This window comes from Rhynchophorus ferrugineus, unplaced genomic scaffold (genome assembly GCF_030347505.1).
Source record: "Rhynchophorus ferrugineus isolate W39M unplaced genomic scaffold, kcgeb_rfMv2 rfM2, whole genome shotgun sequence".
NCBI lineage: Eukaryota > Metazoa > Arthropoda > Insecta > Coleoptera > Curculionidae > Rhynchophorus > Rhynchophorus ferrugineus.
In genome coordinates, this window is record NW_027472581.1 from 50,737,579 (window position 1) to 50,763,081 (window position 25,503).

The 25,503-nt window shown below is 32.1% G+C and overlaps 1 protein-coding gene across 7 annotated transcripts in view; it reads left to right on the forward strand.

Annotated features, from left to right (window-relative positions):
* The window catches only part of LOC143191138 (monocarboxylate transporter 12), a 100,186-nt gene that overhangs the window by 33,142 nt on the left and 41,541 nt on the right, over positions 1-25,503 (forward strand). For all 7 annotated transcript variants that reach the window (XM_076395930.1, XM_076395929.1, XM_076395933.1 and 4 more), the window contains 2 exons: positions 2,768-2,893; positions 2,961-3,080. In XM_076395930.1, the coding sequence (XP_076252045.1) occupies positions 2,961-3,080 (120 nt within the window). In that variant the 5' untranslated portion in view covers positions 2,768-2,893. The remainder of the gene's footprint in view (positions 1-2,767; positions 2,894-2,960; positions 3,081-25,503) is intronic.

Genomic DNA, 25,503 nt, shown 5'->3' on the forward strand with positions numbered 1-25,503 from the left:
GTTTTTAATATTCAGTTATATACTGTCCCTCATATTTAAAGAATGGCCTCCGGATTTGAGCCGCTTTTATAAAGTAAAGCTAGCCAACGTTTCGCAATCGTTAAAGATTGTAGCTTCAAGAGCGCGGCTTCTGAGAGTTTCGTAATCAGGGTAATCAGAGTAATACTATTTCAGTAGGCCTCTATCACGACATAGTTGTCATACTTTTGCAGTTTTATTTAGCTTTTCATAGTCTATTATATAAATAAAATCTCGAAGAATTGCACCCTAGAGAGGATTGTTTTTATAGCCCTTCTCATTGTTGAGATTATTTTGGTGTTTATGATTCTCCAAATCTCCTCTAAGATGTCTTTCGAGACAGGCCCATGTAGTATTGACTTCTTGCTTGCTTTTGGGCTTAATATTCTTTGACCATATTGCATGATCATTGGTTTCTTTTTTTAATTACTAATGAAGTTTCACGTGGTCAGCGCGAGGACGTACCGAAATGTAGAGTAATATGGTTAAGGAAGTAGAATACCGGAAATAAGAAAAAGCAAATCAGAAAAGACTTATGCATCATGACTACTCATACCGCTTGTCAGAGTAGTACCAACCTAAGGGTAATTTCCTTGTGTTTGAATGTACAATTGCGTATTGGTGACGTGGTGGTTGCCACAGTACTCCTTTCCGAATGCAACTGCTGTAAGAGGTATCTTTGTGGGTTTATTCAGGAATTTCTAAATTATACTAATATAAAAGCTCTGTCATTTTATTTGTCATCGGAGTTTTTCTAGATTCTGTAGACATTTGAGCCAACAAGATATCATTTGCAGGAATCTCCAATTTCTTGTTTCATTTAAATAAATAGGCTATTAAAATATTTCATTCAAAATGGAATTACTTTGGAATGGAATATTTTTCAAACAAAAAACCTACAAAATAAATTTAATTGAAAATTTCATTCATTCATATCAAAAAATATGTTATCTTAAAAAATAATTACCTGAACCTGGACAATATTTGGACTTCTCATTTGAGTATTTCTAAATATTCTGTCTTGATATGCATGAACGAACATCAACGAATAGAAAAATTATTTTGCTTTTTTCCGTCCGTTTTTCTTTCAATGCACGGCTCTATTTCAACAATTATGGTAACATGGTTTCATTTAGTTTCAGCAGCTCTTAGTAGAATACTTTTTCTGATCGCAATAAGCAAACAAACATAAATTATAATTATAAAATGTTTTGGATGTATTTGATGATTGGATATCTTTCCATTGTATTGCATCATGTATGGAAGATTATAAATAATCCGATTATTGCCAGGTAATTGGTATTTGACATTTAGCCAAATATCAGTTACTAGGGTTACTACTGGGTTAGGAAACGGAGAAAGTACATCCTGTTAGATTAAGAACGAAGAAGATGAAATGAGAGAGAGAGAGAGACAGGAGACAACTTTATATTGAATTACAACGTAGGGTAGTTTAGTATTTGTATTTTTCTGGTTGTATACTACATCAACGTCGTTTCAATAGTACCTCTTACAATGACCACGTGTACTTTATTTCCTCTAATTCTGTATTATACTACATGCACCACCCGAATCTCTATCACCCCAACCCCTACACAAAATAAGGAAAACCTGAACCTATTGAACATTCGATAATATATGTATTAGATCTACTATAATGTTAAAATAAATTCCATTTGATAACATTTCTGTTCAATTATTTTATTTAGATTAGAATTTTTCTGTATATCAAAGCCAAACTGAACTAAAACTCAGAGTTCATGCGGCAACATTGCAATATTTCGACGTCACAAATATCCATGACGCATTACTAAAAAACTTTGAATAGACTATAGATTATTTGATAGTTTGATTGCAATAATGCAACACTTTTATGTTTTTAAATTCCATTCGATAATTCTTATTGCTATATCAAATATTTATTTTTTCAGTTAGAAAATCGTTTACCGAACTACACATGCAATTATTACACTAATAAATACTTTATTTTATTAATTAATAATAACCGACATTAAAAATGTCATTTATTAGTTTACCATTGCTTATCCTTACGTAACCAACAAAAAACTGCACGATGACCTAGAAATCAAATGATTATACGAATTGATCCAAGATTTCGTCTTAAAATATAAAATAATATTGACAAATCACAACAACATGGAAGCAATACAGCTACTGGACAACACATAGAAAATCAGAAGTTTGGAGCAAACCAAACTAGACGATCTTGTTTAGTTGTTGTATAAGTGTATTCTTAACTTTAGTTTAACTAGTTTTATTTTAATATGGGAAATATATACTGATGCTTAATCCCATACTCTCCTTGCTTGTGTATTAATGCAAGTGCAACAAAACAGTAGTAATAAATTAATTTATAAATTAAGATTGTACTAAGCACATCTAATGTAAGGTGTAATTAATTTGAAAAAAATTATTAGATAATCCGTTTCATACGCACATTCACTATCTTAAAAAACTCGAATTAATAAAGTATTTTAGGCGGTAGTTTAATCTAGACATGTGAAAAAGTCAATTCTTTCAAATTTCTAGACTAGAATACGAGAATTCATTCTTTTTATTGTTCGTAGTTATGTATAATGTAATTTGCTCAACGTTGTTCTTGAAGTGTGTATCCGATGAAGCGCGGTAACATTTTAAAACTAATGAAATGTAATTTATTTCTTTACATGCATATATAGTCGCAACTTATTATAACCTTTCTCAACTTATAATAATTCATTTCTTTCAGATTATTATCATTAAAATTAACGGATGTCTATAAAGAATGTCTCTACCGATACGAGAACAAGCGGACTGGTACCTCAACACTAACGCAGAACTATTCAGTTACGGAGATTTGTGGATGCAGAACTAGGTGCGAGTACTGATTGTCGTCGCTTATTGAATTATATTTAATATAAAACTTGTAATATTGCGAATAGATGGCAGTTGCGGATGATGAGCTGTCAAGTGACTGTAGACCTCGCCGAAGCGGACTTACACGTTCCCGAAGCCTACCTCAACTATCTCATCATGATTCAGGACTGGGCAGCTATTATGGGGTAAGTAAATATCTTGGGATAATGAGGTAACTAAATTATTATATTTATATTATAAGTGTCTTAACTACATCACTACATAGTATAAAACTAAGTCGCCTTTTCTGTCCCTATATCCCTATGTGCGCTTAAATCTTTAAAACTACGCAACGGATTTTGATGCGGTTTTTTTAAATAGATAGAGTGATTCAAGAGGAAGGTTTATATGTATAATACATGCATAATATACTAAGGCAACATTGCTAATTTTAGAGGTTTCTAACGTGATGTCGTAAATTAACCTATTTTTTTAGGCTTATTTAGTAATTAGCAAAAACGCTGCCTAACTCTACGAGTTAGATCAAATTAATGTACTACAGTATTGTACACCATAAAAAGGTCTACAAAAAAGTCCGCGATTGTATATATTTATCTTTTAGGGATAACCCACATTAACCATTTTTATTGTTTACTTTTTACGTGAGAAAATGGCTTATTTACGAAGCTATTTTAAGCAATACGGCATTAACCTTATGGAATTAAGTACCTTAAATACAGTGTGCAATTAATATAGATCAATATGGTTCCTTACAGCATGCAAATGAAAACAAATATTTTCGGAGATATTACAAATTTAAAATTTGCGTTTAAAAATGTGTAATGTAATAAAAATTGTATGAATTTAGATATTCCAAAGATAGCAGGAAATCTTCATAGTAAGTATAGGGGAAGAGGAATTGTTTTACTCCAAATTTAATGCGTGCAGGCTAAGGGCAGTAATGAATTAACCAAAAATACTGGATCGATTTTAATCATGTTTTCATTGAGTGACATAGGCATATATATTTTATGCCCGTGCAAAGTCGGAGCGGGCCGCTATGTTTTTATATACAACGTTCATATTTTTTCCGCAGTGTATTTAATTTAGTATCAGCATTGCACCCGTGCGAAGCCGGGGCGGGTCACTAGTTGCACTATAAAAATGGCAGTCATAGTGCAGTTACAATTACAACACTTAAAAAAAAACAATGATATTATATTTTTACAATATATATATATATATATATATATATATATATATATATATATATATATATATATATATATGTATATATATATATGTATATATATATATATATTAATATACAATATATTGTTATTTACAAGCAAACTACCAAAAATATACAAACTACCAAAATCATAAAACTATATATATATATATATATATATATATATATATATATATATATATATATATATATATATATATATATATTACATATAGATCTATGTTACCCAATTTATGCTTGGGTACATTTTTGTCAAGGTCGTGGCTAGGATGACAGAACCAGAACGTTAAAAATTAGTCGAATGAAACTAGTCGAACTTAAAATACTAACTAAAAGTACACGACTGAAACAGTCGATAGTAAATAGTAACAAAATCAATCGGACCGAAATAGCGACTGAAAACAGTCACTGGTGAAAAGTGGTAAAATCAGCCGCACCAAAAATAGCAACTGAAACAGTCGATAGTAAAAAGTAGTCAATTAGTAAACAGTCGATGGTCGTTTTCAGTCGATAGTTCCCAACGGTAGTTTCAAGCTTCCCAATGGAAATGTCAGATATCATCTGTTAACATTTACTGTCGTTAAGGCTTAGATACAGATATACGTAACAGATATGGAATGAAGGCAAGGGCGCACTTCATTGAGCATTGGATGGATTTGATGGAAAATAAAGGGAATAATTATTTTCAATCATTGCCTTCGCCTGATGCCCTAAAATGGCGGGGATTTTTTTATCTTGCGAAGGAATCTGATGTGTGTTAACGTCATAATTCTCAAATTTGAATAAATAATTTTTACATTTTATCATATTCTGATTTTAACACTTTTATAAGTAGGTTATTTAAAGATTACGGTGAATGACGAACTCATAATGATTTTAGTACTCAATACGAATATATAATTTGAAATAAAACTTGTCGGCTTGGTTGGCGTAGTAGTTAAGGCAACAGGCTACTGCTGACTGTAGATTTTTGTTTGTGATTGTTTGTAATTGTCCATAAAAAAATAACGCAGAATCAGACAAGTAAAATTAATCCACTGACCCTAGTAACCAGGCTAATTAACATCGGATATCTTCCAGAATAATCTGCAATGAGTTGGTCACTCATTATTCAGTTGGCTTAATGCTGAGAACTGTAATTCGGAGTCCATTTAAAACATTAAATCAAGTTCAGATAAGTTCTAATTGGTAAATTTGAGACTATAAAATATATATATTTTCAAATATCCGCTGGTCTTTTTGAACTATTTCTAATGAACATTAACAAAAAGACAAACAACCTTGATGCAGTTACTAACTGAGGTCTCGCTTCAATACAGTCTTAATAGGTTTTATCGAGATCTATCATGAAGTTGGCCGTTGTTGTATTATTAATTTTATGGTATGTTCAATACCAACAACGTTTCAAGGTGCTTCTGGTTTTTGAGCACATCTATTGTGGTTGTTTCGATCCTCAGTTAATATTACAGCGAATCTTTTAAGGGCTTTATGCGAATTTTCATTAGTCAGTTCCTTTAATTCTCACCATCACTGAATATTCCAGCAATCAGGAAAGTACCTTATTCTTAAAATCATAATTACTATATAAAACACCGAAATGTAAATATTGGAGATAGGACTTAGAAGATTGAGCGGCTGGAGTAAATCTACCAACAACAATATTCAAAAAGCAGATGGAACCTCCATAAAGTCACACAATGAGCACCTCGAACGCTGAAGAGCGTTTCAACTATATAATCATGACCAATTACGGACCAATAATAGACGATTGAGAAATATAGAGAAATGCGAACGGCAACAAAACTTTAGTATGATAAGACCGCTGGACTCGAGAAAGTCACGACAGAAATGATCAAGGCCGATGGGGAAACGTTGTTGCAACGACCTCATGTTCTGTTCACACAAATCTGAATATCGGAATATTGTAATCGGAAATAGGACCGTCAGTAAACAATGTCAGAACCATCTAGATATAAGTCTGCTCTCAATTCTCGGGAACGTGTGAATGGAGATCATACAACGGAGAATTCAAAGAGCTCGCAGGGAGACAAACCAAAATGGGTAGAAATCATTTGGATAGAGGAATGATGATGTCACCTCTCTACTACTTTTCAACATAGTAGTGGATGAAATTATGAGAAAAATCTTTAAAATCTTGGCTTAGCGTTTAAAATTTGATGATTTGATCTTTGAATTTTTGGCGAAATGAAAACTTTGATACAGACGTTGAAGTTTCCAGCATGCTTCATGATAGGATTCGCACAATAGAGCTAAATGAATGAAGAAAAGACCAAAGTATTGACAACTGATGAATCGCTTACTATTGTAAATACCGACGGGATCCAGTTAGGGCTAGTGCAGGAGTTTAAGTAACTGTGATCAGTGACTGTGATACATGAGAACAAAGTATCATTACAGTCGAAATAATAAATCAAATCGTCCAAGCAACAGGAGCTTTTGATTCTATAAGATGCGCGTATGACAGAGAGGAAATATTACAACAAATACTAAAATCCGCCTCTTTCTGAGCCTGTTCAAGAGTCTGTTACAGTCTGATATTTATAATCTTGAAATCTTCCAAATGCGATACCTAAAACAAATTATACCTATTTCTCTCCAAGATTGTATTGGGAATGAAGTCACTAAGAGATAAAAATCAGAAACGCTAGTTGCAACTATTTGGAGACGTTGTCGAATGAAAAGTGAATGAATTCATTACAGGTTTCTGTGGCCAAATCGACATTTTCGATGGCAAATACAGCTCCGAAGAACACATGGACCAAGATCATAATCAGATCATAAAAAGACTAATATTGTCCAAAATCAGAAAAGAACAACCCACAAGCGCCGACTAGTAACTGATGATGATGATGATTGAAAAGGAGAAGTAAGTTAAACTTACCCGCAAAAGCTAATAATATTCAATATCATAGATCATGAAATTGTCATAATCATCATAGATTATTTACAAAAGTATTAAAAAATAATCACGTGGATTTACAAGGACTATAGAGTTACTCTTTGGAAGGAAAAACTGTCCTGTGAGAAAATTTATGGTTCATGTTTAAGAATGATGAATTTGATATTGAATAAAAATCGTAGCATAAGTTAATTAATAAAACTTTTATTTCATTTTCATTTTATTGCCATTCATAGTATATACATATCTATACATCTATACATATATATGCCATATACTATACAGTTTCATATTAATTCCCTCATAGTTTAACTAGTTGAGTAAATTTGGCGATATGTAGGCTTTAAACCTTTCTACACGACTAGATTTGATTGAATTAATCAAATATACACGATAGGGAAAATAAAAACATCTCCCATTGCATTAAAACAAATTTTACAAATACGGACGACAGTCTGTCTGTCTCGGCGGACCTAAATTGAAGTGCATCTCGCGAGGGTTATTACAGATTCGCATAGAAAACTAAATAGATGAACTGCTTAAACCGTACCCAGAACCGGCATATAGTTTATTTCAGCAATGTATGACGAAACAATGGGGTCTGCTTGTCTCGATAAACTTAAGATTATTACTTTGAATTTAGTTTCTATAACACTTCTTTCTAATAACATTCAGTAATGTCATTACAACTGAATTAGTTGCTTTTTTCTGTCTTTCTGTAACTATATACCACTACCTTGGAAAAAAATATTATTGATTATCTGCTACATGTATATCCTAATATTGGAAAATATTAACAATTTTTCATTAGGAACATAAATTGAGTCAAAAATGTTTCATTTTGAACCAAATAATCCTTGTTTCTAGTACCTTGATTTGATTTATTTCTTCAACTCAAAACGGTGTAAAGTTCAGACGCTTATGTTATGGCTGAATTAAATAAGACAAATTATCGTGAGAGGTTTTTCAAAAGTTGAAACTGTTAATCTGAAGCCGTCGAGAAAGATCTAGCAATATAATGAAAACATACGATCATGTGAAATATGAAGAAACACATTTCGAGAGATGTATATTATATTTTACATTACGTAACTTCTAAAGATGATAATTAAAGTATTTTCCGTAATTAAGTCCAGCCTTAGCATTAAATAAAATATAACCTAGTGGTTTGACTGCTATTTATTTATGTATTAATTTATATTTCATAAATACTTTCACTTGTAAGACCTATTATATATTTTAGCTGTAATAAATTATCATAATTAATATATTAAAGTAAAACAGTGTCAATTTTAAAGTATTTTTATTGAATATATATCTATATAGCCTTACGTCTTATTTACCTTAGTTTCGATACGTACAGCTATCATTATTGATGAACCATAAAAAGATTGCATTTTTAAAACTTCAATTTTAATAAGTTCATTAATCTGCAGGTACCGTAGAATTTAATTTTAGCCTTTTCTATGCCCTCATTGGAGTCGAAGCATATGGCCAAATGTGGCCTTGTTGCAAAATCATCTTGTCGGGCTTTTTCTTATGTTGTTTTCTCCTACAACTTCAGCTCATCAACGACTTTTTCACTTTTTGACAAACTAGATAATTTCTTCAGTGTTATTATAATTGTCCTTTATGCATTAAAAGTCATGAAAAAAGTCTGAAGTCATTATGTAATAAGAATGTGCAATAAGATGTATCGGAATAATTTTTTCTGTCACAAATTACTATAAAAAAAGGAGTCGTTTGTGCATTGAATAATACACAATATAATAATAAATCTTGAAATCCTACCTATTAGCTCTAAAATGCTCTATACCATAAATCTTCTTCTGTAGATTGAATCTTTTTACTCAATTTCACAGCATTTTTTAGCTTCTTATTTTCGTTTCATGATTATGCTTGTGGATCTAAATCTCATCAAATGATCAAAATTATTAAAAGACGCACCAAATTATCTTAATTATATTCAATGTCACACTCGAAGATGTATTTATTGCGTTGTGCACCATTAATTCAAATTATTATTGGTTAATTATATATACAGTTGATTTTTAATTAAGATAGCCATTTATTATGTTACTACTGTCATGAAGAAAATGACAAAAAGAATATTTTGTACTGTGAGGGACATAGTGGTAATTATGTGTAATGGCCAGCATGTTTCCTTATTTGATTTCTATTAGAGTCTGCTTTTTTACCAAATAGCACAGGACCCGTTACTTGACGAAGTTTGAACGAAGTTTTTGTGGATTCTATTGTTGAATGGATAGTGTGTATATTCATCAACATGAATTTATAATGTCAAATTATTATCGATTACAATTTTGGATCGAACACGTTTGGAGTTAACATTGACATGACACATCTGACGAGTAAGGGTAACACAAAATGACTTTAGAAAAAATTCTGATAATCAACTTAAACCATGATATGATTGAACAACCCATTTTTGTTCATTCTTGAAGATGTACGAAAATGGACTGACTGAATAAAATATAATGCAATTTATAAAAGTAGGAGAATGTAGTTAATTAGTACTAATATATTAAGATTGTTAATATAATGATATTAATAATAACAACTAAGAACCGTGTTGTTTATATAACTTTCTTTTTTATTGTTAACCTTATTTATATCAAGACCATCATGCACATTTAATAGATTTAACATTTCTAGAATTGAAACTTTGTAATAATTGTCTATCTCTCGATCAAAAATCTAACTTCACCTACTTAAACCTACTGAAGCTATGATCACTCTTATTAACGTCGTTTAAGCTTTATAGTATAGTAAACCGGTTTAATGTATACACATATACATATATTTAGCCATTCTATCTCGTATGCTTGCTTGCGATATGATGGCGCGAGCGGTCGACACTGTCATTGTTCTGACAAGATAATTGATTGGGTTTTTTCGTTCCGCACTCCTGCTAACCGTAAATCTTTTCGTAATAGTACCTGTTCCATCTACTGCGGCATGTGTAAATGCTGCACCATTCCGTTTATGGGTGTCGTTTTTTCTCCATCTTAATAGCATTTTAATTAGAGAGTTCGGACACGATTTTTTGCGTTCAATGATGACGAATCTGATTTGACAATAACGTTGATTGATGATTGCACTTGATTTTAATACAATATATTAATAATCCTAGCTAGAGTATTTTATAGAATTTGAAAAGGTACTTTAATAAAACCGAAATTGGGATAGATAAAATGATATGATTATCATGACGTATAGTAGACCTTACAAATTTCGAAAGCGGGCAAATTGTTGAAGCGGCAGTATTCACGGTTACACATCAGTTTGGATTTATTAAAAAAAAACATTCGACAATAGACCAGGTCCATAAAATAACAGATATAATTAAAAAAGTCTATGAAGCTAAAAAGGTATGTTCAGCTATATTCTTAGATGTAGCACAATCTTTCCATAAGGCATGATGGCCTTGTCCGTAAGCTACAGAAAATATTACCGAAACATCACACTGAGCTATTGAAATCTTACATTACAGCCAGAATGTTTAGAATCAAGCAAAAGAAAGCCTACTCTACTATAAAAGAACCTAAAACAGATGTACATACCACATATAATAACCACAAATGGAAAATATCACGATTGCTAAATTTGCTGTTGACACTGCCATTATTACTATCGGAGACAATAGCAATGAAGCCACATGAAAATTATAACATAATGAAAATTAACGAAAGTAAATCTCTGTATGTACAGTTTACGTAATATCAGGCTGTACAAGTATCAATAACAATAAATAATACTATAATTCCACGGAATGAAATTTGATGCAAACGTTCGCAGGAAGGAACATGTAAAAAAGAAAAGGATATAACTGGATCTGGTATTTTGTAGACCCTTAATCCATGATGTACAACTCGACATGCTCAAGATCGCTACAGAAGAAAATCATAAGTATCAGTACATACTAACTTGCTCTTATTCAAGCAAGTATGAAACCTATATGGACAACTAACATAAATGCAACACAAGTTTTCCAGAAGTACTGAGTAGTATTGTAGGGGTATCCAGTTACTACAGGATTGATTACTTACCCCGAAACTTTCAGGTACTGACTGTTACTCAAGAAATCAAGAAAATTGCAAGGGAACATGAGGACAGACTCTCGTGTCATATCAATATTGAAATAATATCAAACCATTTGATCTTGTGTAGTGTAATGTAGTATATTGAGGTGCATTTAATAGAGAAAGGGCAGTATTAATAGCATACACGAACATTATTACAGTAGAGATTAAAGGAGGGTCGATGGGGCCTCCTAGATATATGCCTAGGTTTCAGTTATTGTAAGAGCAAAGTAGGTTAGTCAGCAATGACTAGTAACAATGTAATCAATAAATAAATAAATAAATAAATATAATAGTATCCACAGTAATGACAGCAGACACAAAATATGGCAAAATAACATAGGCGAAGAAGAATCGACAGACGATCAGAGATTGATCAATTTTAAAAAGGATTGTGGCCAGACAACATAAAGCTTTCACGGTAAAGGTGACAGCAGGACACAATCCTCACTTACTACGTAATTCTAGTTAAAACAGAATAGTGCAAGATCTACAAAGCTGAAATTGTTCATGGAAAGGCTACTATTGCAAAACCGTTTATAACGAAACAACCAATGATTGGACGAATTGGTTATAGTCGATGAAATATTGTTTACAACAGCCGGATTTATATATGAATATCCCCAAAATAAACTTTCGGTTCAACTGGTTGTTGCAGTGAAGCATAGAGAAGGTTCCATTATGATTTAGCCAACATTGAAATATAATATAAAGACTGCATTTAGAAATATAATGGCATATACATAGCCATAAAGATTAGGTCTTGGTTTGAGAACTATCTAATTATAATCTAATCTAATCTAATTAATATCTCCTCCATAATGCATACATTAATTGACTTTGCTCAAAATGTACCAAGATTACTAAAAATGCCAAATTCATTACCGTCAGGCTTCTTTTAAATTGATCAAAGAAAGAGTCTAGTAATATTTCTCGAAATAACAGCAAATATTCGTCGCGCCAAATGGCATGTTTATAACACAATTTGCATAGTAAAACAACTATAGCCGTATTTTAGAAACGTTATGGCCTTAAGCAAACAACTAATCTGGCTGATACTAACAATTGGAAACCCATGAATAGGAACCCAACATTAGGCGTCGAAAAAAAACCTATTGCTCTTATAATATAGATATAATCCAGGAGAATCACTACTACCTAAAATATGATATTATCAAATGATGATATTATGCCTTCTCAAAATAAAGTACATAAACTTTCTATTCCTCCTCCAAAAATATCGGAGATCTAACATACAATCTTAATAAATAAGACACCAATGGTTCAATATATATTAATAAAATATTTTCCATTATTTTATTCTTTTATTTCTACATATATTTATTATGCCATTTACTCGTTTTCGCACCTTTTCAGCAGATAGAAAGTTTTTTTTTATTAATCTCTTAGAACATCAACTATCTTCAGGTTTAGAGTGTTTCAAGTTTACAAGTCACTGGAGATGCTTAATTTTAATGTCTAGATATTAGACCATGATGTCACACGTTGGCCCTAGTCAAAACCCAAAACAATGCCCCCATGAGGTTCTTGTCATAAAAAGTAAGCTTTATTTCACCCGCTAACCTCGCCGTTTGATGGATTGACGAGTGTTCCAAAGCTGTTCGTCTCGTTTCGATCGTTTTTGGAATGGCAAGGTATTACCTCCGAGAAACAAGTAGAAAAACGTTACCTACATTGGATATCGCAAAGGTGACGTTTTGGTTTTCGTTGTCATGGAAATTTGATCAACATTATTGGTCATATGAGATTGAAAATACTCTGCCAATAGCTCAGCCTTCTACCGATCCTCCTGCGAGATATCTGTCATTAATCTCTCTAATAATTCTTCCGTCAGCCTCCAGATGATCTGATAAACAATCAACAGCGCCGCTCTTTGTTTCGCATTTGACACAATGTGTACTTGTTTATTTGTTTTTTTGTTTTAATTGTCTTTTTCACCAAATAGAATGTATGTGGACATGCTATTTGCTTAACACTGAAACCGAGGCCATCAAGATAATCAGAAAGCATCCGATCTTGTCCAGCTTGATTATTAGCATGACTAGGATGATTCTTCCGTTTCAGATTACATGGAGACAAATATAAGTATAATACCAAACAATACTATTTTCAAGGGAATATTTTGTTTAAAATTGTAGTTAAATAATAATTCTTTAATGTTAATTGTTAAAATATAAGGTAGTATTCTAATTAGACCTGGTTGGAGCATTTTTTCATGGCCAGGTTACTAGACAAAAACCATTTAAAATTACTCCGGTTTCTTCTTGGTGTATATAATCAAAATTTGATTTATATTATCAAATGTTATATTAATTCTTTTAATTTCTTTTAGTTTTTTTTGTTATATTTTAGGGTCTCCTATTACCAACTAAGGCATTTCTGGACTGAACCTTTCTTTTAGTTTGAATAACTTTATTAATAACGTTAATATTGGCAGATTTGGCTTCAATTAAAATGATAATTGATAAATTAAAATAACAAATGATGATTAAAATGATAATTAAAAATTTAATATTAATTAAAATGATATATACTTATGAATCGAGTTAGATATGTTATCTGCTACTTGCTCTAATTTTTAATTTATTCTTCAATTGAATTATTTATTATCCTCATTGCATTGTCATCTAAAAGTGTAGCGATTCTACCATTTGTCATTACTGACAGGTTATTAATACACAATAGATAGGATTGGCCCCAAAATGCTTAGGGTATACCGACTATTTTAATTTACTCTTATTTATTATATATGGCTAAAACATTACTAACGTTTAAATCTTTACGGATCGATTTATCTATTATGTATACTATATAACAATTTTTTGAATTACTATATCTTTGCATTAATGTGCTATAAATTGAAGATTACTTTTAAGTTCAGGAAATATTTTTAAATTCCTAAAAATTAATTTTACCTAAAACTCGATCTAATTAACCACATAATAACACTCATTCATTTAGCACTACCACTAGTTTAAAATATATCTTAAGATAATAATGCACCGACATCATTTTAAAAATTACTTAATTTTCCTTTTAATAATTTAACCAGAGAGCGGCAAAAAGATTCCCCCGTATATTACCAATAAATAAGCGCCCATTTTCTCCAACACAATCCGATTATGTGAGGTGCTAAACGTCAAATTTGACGTTAAAATTACCAACTGCCGTGTCATTATATTATACGATGATGATCTGACTCTTTGCGACTAAAAGACGATACAATGTTCGTTCGACTTAATGAATTTTCACCGATCAAAGTACGCGCTGATTAATCTCTTAATCACGGTTGTTCATTCTGCGTTATGATTGCTTTAATGATACATCTAATTACGGATGCCGTAAAAATGACTCGTTATATTAGTTGGTAGTCAGTTCAATTACATTAAAATGCCTTCTTTTCTTTCAATATTAGATATGTTTCTTATATCTGACGTTTCCAGAATTGTTAATAAGTAATATCTGTTCCCCATTCCTTATCTTATTGTATCAGACTATATTTCAAATATGCTTTATATCGCATAAAATTTAAAATAAAAAAAGAAAAAATATAAAATATTTCAAAATAAAATACCATTTGCATTACCAAAATGCATTTGCATATAATACAATATGCAAATGCACCATACGTTCAAATCGTTAGACTATAGTGTTTATTATACTATTACTATTAGCGTTTGAACATATTCTGATAATATTTCACTTTGAAATAGCATTAAATTCGTTTAGTATCCACTTTCTCTCTTTCGGGATCTTCCCGTCGTATGTAAGGTCTAGAAGCGTATCTAAGGTCTGATAGATCAGCTGCGACGCTGTTTGAAAATTATTTAAGTTTAATATGATCACCAATAAGCCTTGTTGGAAATAAGCATAATAGCACTAGTAAGTATTCTCTTCGAAATGTTTGATCTCCCAGGCCATTCTTTGTTATTGACATCCAAATCACCAATTAAATCGTTGAAACCAAAATCGATAATTGTATAAAATATATGTATAAATATAATACACAAAAAATTAAAGAATATCGAAAATGCAATTTTGAACATTCCATGATTGATCTATTCACACTAAATAACTCAATAATACTAAATGGGAAACTGTTATTTTATGTGGATAAATATTAGGCCTATCTAATTTAATTAATTTATTATGTTATATAGATTAGGTTAACATTGATAGTTCACATTTTCACAATATATGGTATAACCTATCGTTAAAGGGTGAACTTATAGATTATAAATAAATAGAGAAACTGGCTTACTTTAGATGTTTTTACTTTTACCAGCTACTTTAATGATTAAGTATTTTTGTATTGATCATCAACAACGCTATTATTTACTACTAAAAGCCAGAAAATTAATATACCTGAACCATTTATTATAACAGGTAATTCACAATTAAATTGTTAATATAGAAACTAAATAATATGTTAATATTAGTCAATATTATCCAAATAATAAGCCTTATAAGCATTACCGAACAAAGATCTAACCCAAAACTGTAACAACTTGGTAGTAGGTCATATCTCAAAAGTTGGGAAATGTTTGTATTGCTCGTATAACTGATTCACCATCGAAGTTTATTTAGCCTCCAAGCAAATATTGCATTGATGTATTTCAATTGGATATAAAGATCGGAAGTAGTATCGTCAGTATTGAAGAAAACGATAATTATACCTATCCCGAAAAAAAGCTACAGTAAACAGTATAAGAAATATGGAGGTATAAGTCTCCTATTAATTGTTGGGAAGGTGTTTATGAAGATTATCTTATCTAGACAAGCCGAGAAGAGCAGGCGAAATCAGACACAAATGAGATTATCTAGATAAGATTTTCGCATTACGCCAGCGATTAGAGGAACGTATTAGATGTGGAAGGCGTACGATTTTCGTTTCTATTGACTGATTTTCACTGTGCTCTCGATTGTATAAAATAGCCCTTAATTTTAGCAGCTTTGCTGAACATGGCGCCTAAAAGTTATTAAACTTCTTCAGACGTCTTCCGACAATTCTGTTAGTTATGTGCGAGTGAAAAATGTCAGCATTTTCCTAGGAGATGTCATCCCTGCACTGCTTTTCAACATATTTGCACTACAATATACACCAACTAAGCATATGATATTTCATGTTCGTTGATGATAGCGTTATATTCGCCGAGACAGACGTTGAGGATCCTAGAATTCCTCATGATATTGTTCACAGGTTGCAGTGGTGGCTTGAGGTTTAATAAAGAAAAAACCAAAGTACTGTCGAATCGCCTGCTATTGTAAATATCAACGGGATCCAGTTAGAGCAAGTGCAGGAGGTTAAGTATTTGGGATCAGTAATACAGGAGAAGAAACTGGAATCGGCCGCCAAGGTAATAAGCCTAATTGGACAAGCTATAGAAACTATTGCTTCTCTAAGATGGTGGACGTGGAAGAGAGGAAATATTGCAATAAAGACCAAAAATCCGCCGGTTTCGAACTCTTATTTTGCCAATCCTTCTGTATGGCTCCGATACTTGGACAATGTTAAAATCTAACATCTATAAACTTGAAGCCTTTCGAAAGCGATGTCCTTAGCAAATTCTACATGTTTCTCACCGCCATAGCATTAGCAGCGAAGTCATTCGTTTCAAATGCGACAATCATTGCACAATTTAAGAGACGTAGATTACAACGGTTTGGACATGTTTGTCGAATGAAATCTCGCAGACTTGTGTAACAAAATCGACCTTTCGGAAGGATACGATACAGCGAAGAGTTCCAAAAAATACTTGAAAAAAAATCATCGAAAGGGACCTGAAAAATAGTATTCTAACATTGTCCGAAGACAGAAGAGCTACAGCCGACAGCCAAGTTTGGTGAGATTTTGTGAAAAATGTTTAAAGTTCAGACGAGCACCAACAGCTGTATATTAGTTGAGAAGCAGACACTTCGCCGGTTATGGATTGATGATGACGATAATGATGATAGAGAATATTATGATAGTAAATAGTATATTATAATAATCTAAGTCTAAAAGGTTACACACAGTTACAGTTACAGTTACAATCTCTATGTCAATTTGCTATATAGCCATATTTTATTCCGATTGAAATCATTACTGTCAACGTCAGTTAAACAAACACTATGATATATTTTATAAAAGGTGTATAGATTGATTATCCCTTCTGTTTAAATCGCATCTGCAATACAGAAATGTGTAAATTAAAGAATAATGTTAAAATCGGCATCGCTTTGTAGGGTCACGGTATCGTTTTCTTTTTAAGCAATAATTTAAACATCTTTATTCGCTTAATTTGTAACAATTTTTCACAATAAAGTCCAATTTAATTGACCCAATTTAATTCTTAGATTTAATAAATGTTATCAAAAAAATAACGGAATATATAAGACTTGATTACTTCAGTTAAGTATAAAACTATTTTGTAAGAAATATTTCGAAATTATTTTATTTTACGATTTTGTCCTTTAACATTTAGATAATGAAACACATTTAGGTTAGGCTACAAGCAAAATGGACGATTAATTTCCACTTAAAGAGTAAAGGACGACATTTACAACGATGTAATCGAAACGTTATGCTGATAAAAGAAATTACAGAGAGAATACGCAAAATAAAAGAAATAAGATTAATACAACGCTTCAAAGATTACAGCATTTAAACCAAATTAACGATTTTTGTCTTTAATAAGTTTTATTAACATTGTTAGCATATTATAGTTGCAACATTTTTATAATTTTTTTATTATTTAATTATAGTTCAGTTCCAACCTTCGTAGGGTGAAGACGTATTTTCAATACGGTCCAAGCTATAAAAAGATACCTTTCTTTAAAAAAACCCAGTATTTTATTACGGTTATTTAATTGAGTGTTAAAAACGCATAACAGATGCGGCTATCCGTCTCTCAGTGGACCTAAAGTGTAGTGAATACGTGTTTACGTGACCAGACAAAAGGACTGCATCTCATTTTTATTAGTGTTTAAAATTATTTCATCTTATTTTACAACAGTCCTTTTGAAATTCATTTATAGTATTTATAGTAAAAAACTAGTGCTAAAATAACGTAAGTGAAAAATGAAGTGCGTGAAATAAACAATGTATTTATTTTATTTTTTTTATCATCTGGAAGTAAATTAAATAAAATATTAAAATATTAAAAAATGGCAAACCATAGCGATTCAACCAAATCACCTGCACACTTTAATATAAGATTAGAACAAACAGCAATAACGCAAACTCCACCATCAGAATGGACTACAGTCATTAACAAAAAACGATTGAGAAGTCCAGAAGAAGAAATCGCGAGGAAACAAACAAGAATCAGTGACTGTTGGTTGCAGAAACCGATAGAGACAAAAAACAGTTTTAGCAACCTGTCGGAAGAAATTGAAGAGAACATACAACCAAGCCCTAAAAAAGTTGTTCCCAAACCACCACCAATAACAGTCTATAAGGTAGGAATAATAAAAAATATCCATGACTTATTAAAAACCATTACTACGAACTACACAATTAAAACAGTGAGCTATGAAACAATTAAAATCCAATTGTTCGAAGCGGATCACTTTAAAGTTCTTATAAAAGAATTAGATGAAAGAAACACCCAATACCACACATTCAGGCCAAAATCCGAGAGAACATTTAAATTCGTATTAAAAGGATTACATCACGGGACGGACTTTAACACCATCAAGGTAGCACTAGCTGAAAAAGGCCACGAGGTCGTAAATATTCACAATATACGACATCACACGACAAAAAAACCTCTGCCTATGTTTTATATAGACATAAAACCTAATGGAAATAATAAGGCGGTGTATGAAATCACCAAATTGGAAAATAATATTATTAAATGCGAACCACCACATATAAAAAGAATTATACCACAATGCACAAGATGTCAAGCGCACGGGCACACAAAGACTTACTGTCGCAAATCATATAGATGCGTAAAATGTGCAGGAGAACATAAGACAGGAGATTGTACTCGTAAAGTTCGCGATGAAAAAGTGAAATGTGTTAACTGTAACGGAAATCATCCAGCGAACTACAAGGGTTGCGCAGTTCACAAGCAATTACAGCAGAAACTCTATCCTGCCTTAAGGGAAAAAAGGCATCAACAAAAACAATCCACTACTACCAATCTACCACTACCCACCAGAACAAGTCAACCAGACATAACTTATGCCCAAATAGTTGAAAATGGTTCAGCACAAAAACGAGAGACAATATCTCAACCTACTGAAACTAGCAACATCTCAAAATTAGAAAATATGATGGCCAAACTAATGGATCAAATGAGTACGATGCTTGGTCTACTAACAACCGTCGTAAGCAAACTTGCCTAATGCCTGAAACCAATAGCTACAAAATCGCCGTTTGGAATGCCAATGGGCTCCAACAACACGCCAGGGAACTAAAAATGTTCGTAAATGAACAAAATATTGACATTATGATGGTTTCCGAAACACACTTTACGGACAAGAATTATCTGAAAGTTCCTAAATATAAGATTTATCATACAAATCACCCTGATGATAAAGCACATGGAGGTACAGCCATAATAATTCGAGATGATATAAAGCATTTCGAAAAAGAAAAATTCCGCAAAGACTACCTGCAAGCCACCAGTATAACCATAGAGGAAGCCCATGGACCATTAACAATTTCTGCGATTTATTGCCCACCCAAACATAACAACAAGGCAGAACAATTTCAAGAATTCTTCAGTACGCTAGGTAATAGATTTATAGCCGGAGGAGATTATAATGCAAAACATTTAATGTGGGGTTCAAGAATAATAACCTCAAAAGGTAGAGAACTGCTCAAAGCCATAAGGAAAGATAACTTACAACATATCTCTACTGGTGAACCAACATATTGGCCTTCAGACAGAAATAAAAAACCAGATACAATAGATTTCTGTATTACAAAAAATATTGATCCAAAAAAGTGTCAGGCAGAATCATGTTTCGACCTGTCTTCTGATCATTCACCAATAATAGTAACAATTTCTTCAAAAATTACCATCAAAGATAAACCCCCTTCTCTGTGCAATAATAGAACTAACTGGCCCTCATTTAGAGAAAACTTAGACCAAAATATCTCTCTAAACTTACCGTTACAAACTGAAATGGATATAGAAATAGCAGCAATAAATCTTACAAAAAATATACAGGAGGCAGCATATTCCGCGACTCCCAACAGTGAAACATTTCCAAGAAAAAATACACATATATCATGTACAATACAGAAAAAGATAGCAGAAAAAAGAAAGTTACGACGAAATTGGCAACAGCAAAGGACTGAAGAGAATAAAAGAAAATTTAATAGGGCCATAAAAGAGCTGAGAGATCTAATTCAAATTGAACAAAACCAAGGCATTCAAGAATACCTAGAAAACTTGACATCAACTGAGGCTACAGACTATTCGTTGTGGAAAGCAACAAAAAAGCTTAGGAGATCCCAGCAGCATAACTCACCTATTAAAAAAAGCGAAAATAATTGGGCGAGAAGCAATAAAGAGAAGGCCGACATTTTCTCAAAACACTTAAAAAATGTTTTTAAACCTTTCCAGTCTCAGCTACATAAAGATGACGAAAATAAAATTACTAGCTTTCTAGATTCGCCATTTCAAATGGATTTACCGCACGAGAAATTAACGGTCAAAAAAGTTAAACATACAATAAGGAGAGAGATTAATATTAAAAAAGCTCCTGGTTATGACTTAATTACTGGCAAAATTTTAAAAGAACTATCAGAAAAGGCTATAAAACTATTAACATATATATTTAATGCTATGCTACGAATTAATTATTTCCCTAGTATCTGGAAAGTAGCTAAAATATTAATGATACTTAAACCAGGAAAAATACCAGAAGATGTGACCTCCTACCGACCTATAAGTTTATTACCAATAATCTCGAAAGTTTTCGAGAAATTATACATAAAAAAACTAAACTATATAATAGAAAAAAGAAAAATTATTCCAGAACATCAGTTTGGCTTTCGCAATAAGCATGGGACTATAGAACAAGTGCATAGACTTGTAAACCAAATAAACGCTGACCTAAATGCCAAAAGATATTGTTCGGCTGCTTTCCTAGACATATCTCAGGCTTTTGACAAAGTATGGCATACGGGCTTGCAGGTTAAACTAAAGAAACTTCTCCCTCATCCGGACTATCAGCTATTAAAATAGTATCTCACTGACAGACATTTTATTGTAAATCAAGGCGATGAACATACCGAATTAAATCCCATATATTCAGGAGTTCCGCAAGGTAGTGTACTGGGTCCAGTACTGTATCTTCTGTATACGGCTGATCTGCCCACCACAAAAATAACTACCGTGGCAACATATGCAGACGATACAGCAATCTTAGCATCCCATGAAGATCCAGTCACAGCATCAATAAACCTACAAACCCACCTGGATCAAATACAATTATGGTTGAAGACATGGCGCATTAAAGCCAATGAATCAAAATCCACGCATATAACGTTTACCCTGCGTAGAAGAACATGTCCACCAGTAAATATCAATCATCGTCAACTCCCCCAAGCAGAGCATGTTAAATATCTTGGTATGCATTTAGATCGACGCCTAACCTGGAAGAAGCACATACTCTCTAAACGGAAACAACTAGGACTAAAATTATATCAAATGGATTGGCTCATTGGGCGCAAATCCAAGTTATCATTAGATAACAAGGTATTGCTGTATGAGTCTATACTCAAGCCCATTTGGACATATGGAATTCAACTATGGGGTACCGCTAGCAAATCTAATATATCCATCATTCAACGGTTCCAAAATAAGGTGTTGCGTGCCATTGTTGATGCTCCGTACTATATTTCAAATAAAGTGATACAACGCGATATTCCTCTAGAACCTATAACGTGTTTGTGTGAAGTACTTCGAAAGAGTGTCAGTGCATCCCAATGTACTCGCTAATCAGCTAAATATGCGACGTGATAGTGAAGTGCGTAGACTAAAACGTTTAACACCACCTGATCTGATTACTGGACATATGTAGAGTTTAGAATAAGCATTAGAATAAGTCTAATTAATTAAGATAATATTTTATACAGAAGATTGCTTAATGAAGTGATTTTCTACATGCCATGTATATATAATATAAACAGAAGAAATACTTATTGCCAATAGGGCCGATTGTGGACTCACGAAGAGTAATAAAAAAAAAAAATTATTTAATTAATATATTGTTACTAGTGGTTTCCGTCTAACCTACAATTTGTCTTTATAATAACTTAAATCTAGGTATATAACTAGGAGGACCCATCGACCCTATCTCAGTCTCTGGTGAAATAATGTCACTGCTGAATTTTTTAATTTATGCACCTCACTACACAACACTACACAAGATCAGATGGTTTGATTCTTTTGAGTCTGTGTCCGTTCTGGTGATATCTAATAGTTGCAATATTTCAATATTCGTATGAGAATGGAGTCTTTCCTCATGCCCCCTTGCAATTCTCTTATTTCTTGTCTGACTGTGGGTATCTGAAGGTCTCGATGTAAGTAATCAGTCCTATATTATTTGGGTGTACCCACATTATCTCTCAGGACTTTGTTCTGAAAAATTTGTATTTGATTTATGCTACTCTTTGCAGAACATCTCCATAATTGAACTCCGTATGTCCATATAGGTTTTAGTATTTGCTTATATAATAGCAATTTATTATGTACTGTTAACTGTGATTTTCTTCCAATTAGCCAGTACATTCTCCTATATTTCAATTCCAGTTCTTTTATTTTCTTCTTTATATGTTCCTTCCAGCGAAGTTTTACATGGAGATTCATTCCAAGATATTTAGCGTTGTTGTTATATGGAATGATAGTGTCATGTAATGTTATTGGTGCTTGTACGGCCTGTTTATAGGTGAACTGCACATGTACAGATTTACTTTCATTAATTCTTATTTTCCAAGCTTGTGTCCAATTATTTATATTGTCACTTGCCTGTTGTAATTTTCGTGAGGCTTCTTCACTATTGTCTCTGACAGCTATAATCGCAGAATCATCAGTAAATATAGCCATTCTAATATTTTCTATTTGTGGTATATCACAAGTGTAGAGTAGATAAAGCATTGGTCCCAGTACACTTCCTTGTGGTACACCTGCTTTAGATTCTTTTATTGTAGAGTAAGCTTCTTCTTGTTTGAATCTAAACATTCTGGTTGTAATGTATGATTTTAATAGTTCGGTGTGTTGTTTTGATAGCATTTTCTGTAGTTTATGAACAAGGCCTTCATGCCAAACCTTATCGAATGCTTGTGCTATATCAAAAATATAGCTGAGCATACTTTTTACTGTCGTAGGTATTTTCAATAACATCTGTTATTCTGTGGACCTGGCCAATTGCTGAGTGTTTATTAATAAACCCAAACTGGTGTGTTGGTATTAGGTTTTTTCTCTATATGATCGATTTTATTCTTTTCAACAGGAGCTTTTCAAAAACCTTAGATATTACAGTGATATAGGTCTATAGGCTCTTATTTCGTTTGGTGACTTCCCAGGTTTTGGGGTCAATATAATTTCCGCCATCTTCCAAATGTCTGGGACATGTTTTAATCTAAATACTGTATTGATCAAGTTGGTGAGTTTTATAATTTCCCTTCTTGGTAGTTTTTGCAGTAATTCTTCTGTTATTAAATCGTGGCCTGGTGATTTCCTTTGGTTGAATGTCAGTTTTAGTAACTTTGGTTAACACTTTCGGCGAGACTAATTCAATCATCGAATTTCAGCTTCTATGTCTGGCAAATTATGTTCAATATTAGTTTCGTTTGGTTTGAAAGTTTTTTCTAGATATTCAGCAAATGCTTCTTCTTTTTGGTGAACTGTGTAGACATTAGAACTTTAAATATTTTGTGGCTTTCCAGAGTGAGTAATCAGTTTCTTTATCATCTATTAAATTTCTCAGATAGTCATTTATGGTTTTGTTTTTAATTTCGAGTATTTCCCTTTTCAGTATTTGGGTTATATTATTTAAAATAATTTTATTTTCAAGTGTTCCGTTTTGTTGCCACTTTTTTCGTAATTTACGTTTTTCAGCTCCCATTTCCTTCACTTCTGAATAACTGACACCAGAATCACTGACGTATAATCTGAACTTAGCTCAAAATTTATATGGTGGGATGTTATGTTTCTTACTATGAAGAAACCTATCAGGTCTGGGGTTTTCTCTTGATCAGTCGGCTAATAAGTTGGTTTTCCAGTTGACATGTAATCTTGGAGGGAAATAAATTGCGGCTATTGTAACCTTGTATCTGCTTTATTTAATATTTTATATAATTAAATGTACATTTCCTCGAAGTGTAAACAATATATTTATAGCGTATAACTTGAAAATGTATTGGTTCCTGTGATCTTTTGTCACTACCTATTATATAAAAACATGTATTTTTAGTTTAAATAGAATTTAGTGATATATAATAATTTATTTCCAAATATACCTTAACAGTGCAGTGTTTTGATTGGTAAAGCACTTACCTACCAACTTAAATTTATTTGATCAAAATTTATTTATATATATATATATATATGTGTATATATATATATGTATATATATGTATATATATATATATATATATATATATATATTTATTTCAAAAACTATATTTCATCGATAATTCAGTCCTTTTTTACTGAGTCATTCTTCACAATTTAGTATATTTTTCAAATCTGCAATTAATATAATGCTATCTAATATACAATATATAAAGATATTACCGGAAGTTTGTTTAGTGAAGAAATGAGAAATATACCTATCTTTTTTTAACAATCGTTAGTTTGTATACAACAATCGAAATAGAATCTTTAATTTTTTCCATTTGAATCATATCAAGTTTCGTACTAAAGCACTTATTTGCAAGATGTATTTGTAAAGTTTAACAATTTCTGTATCCGCGCAGGCAACGAAAGTTAAGAAATATTATAATATATACCTACAACCATTATGATATTGAACGTATTAGCGCTTACTCTTTTCTTTCCCTCGTACTTAACCGCAGTGCTACAGCAATACTATATTAAATACGATGTTATTCTTCAGTTGTCCTGTAGGACTTTCTCTGTACTGTACGAATACGCCTTATCCAATTTTTAATGAATCGGGCATATATATAGATCTAGCTGAATTTGAGCGATGACCTGGATTTTGTGGACTTTAATAGCATCGGTCAACTGAGACTTATTGGCATAATGTGACTTCAAAAAATCCTACCAACAACTTAATTATCTTAGCCACAAAATAAACCGGCTCAGAATCTGTATCTCTTCTGTATAAGTTTGTAACTAATTTATGCTCGCCCAAGTCACCAG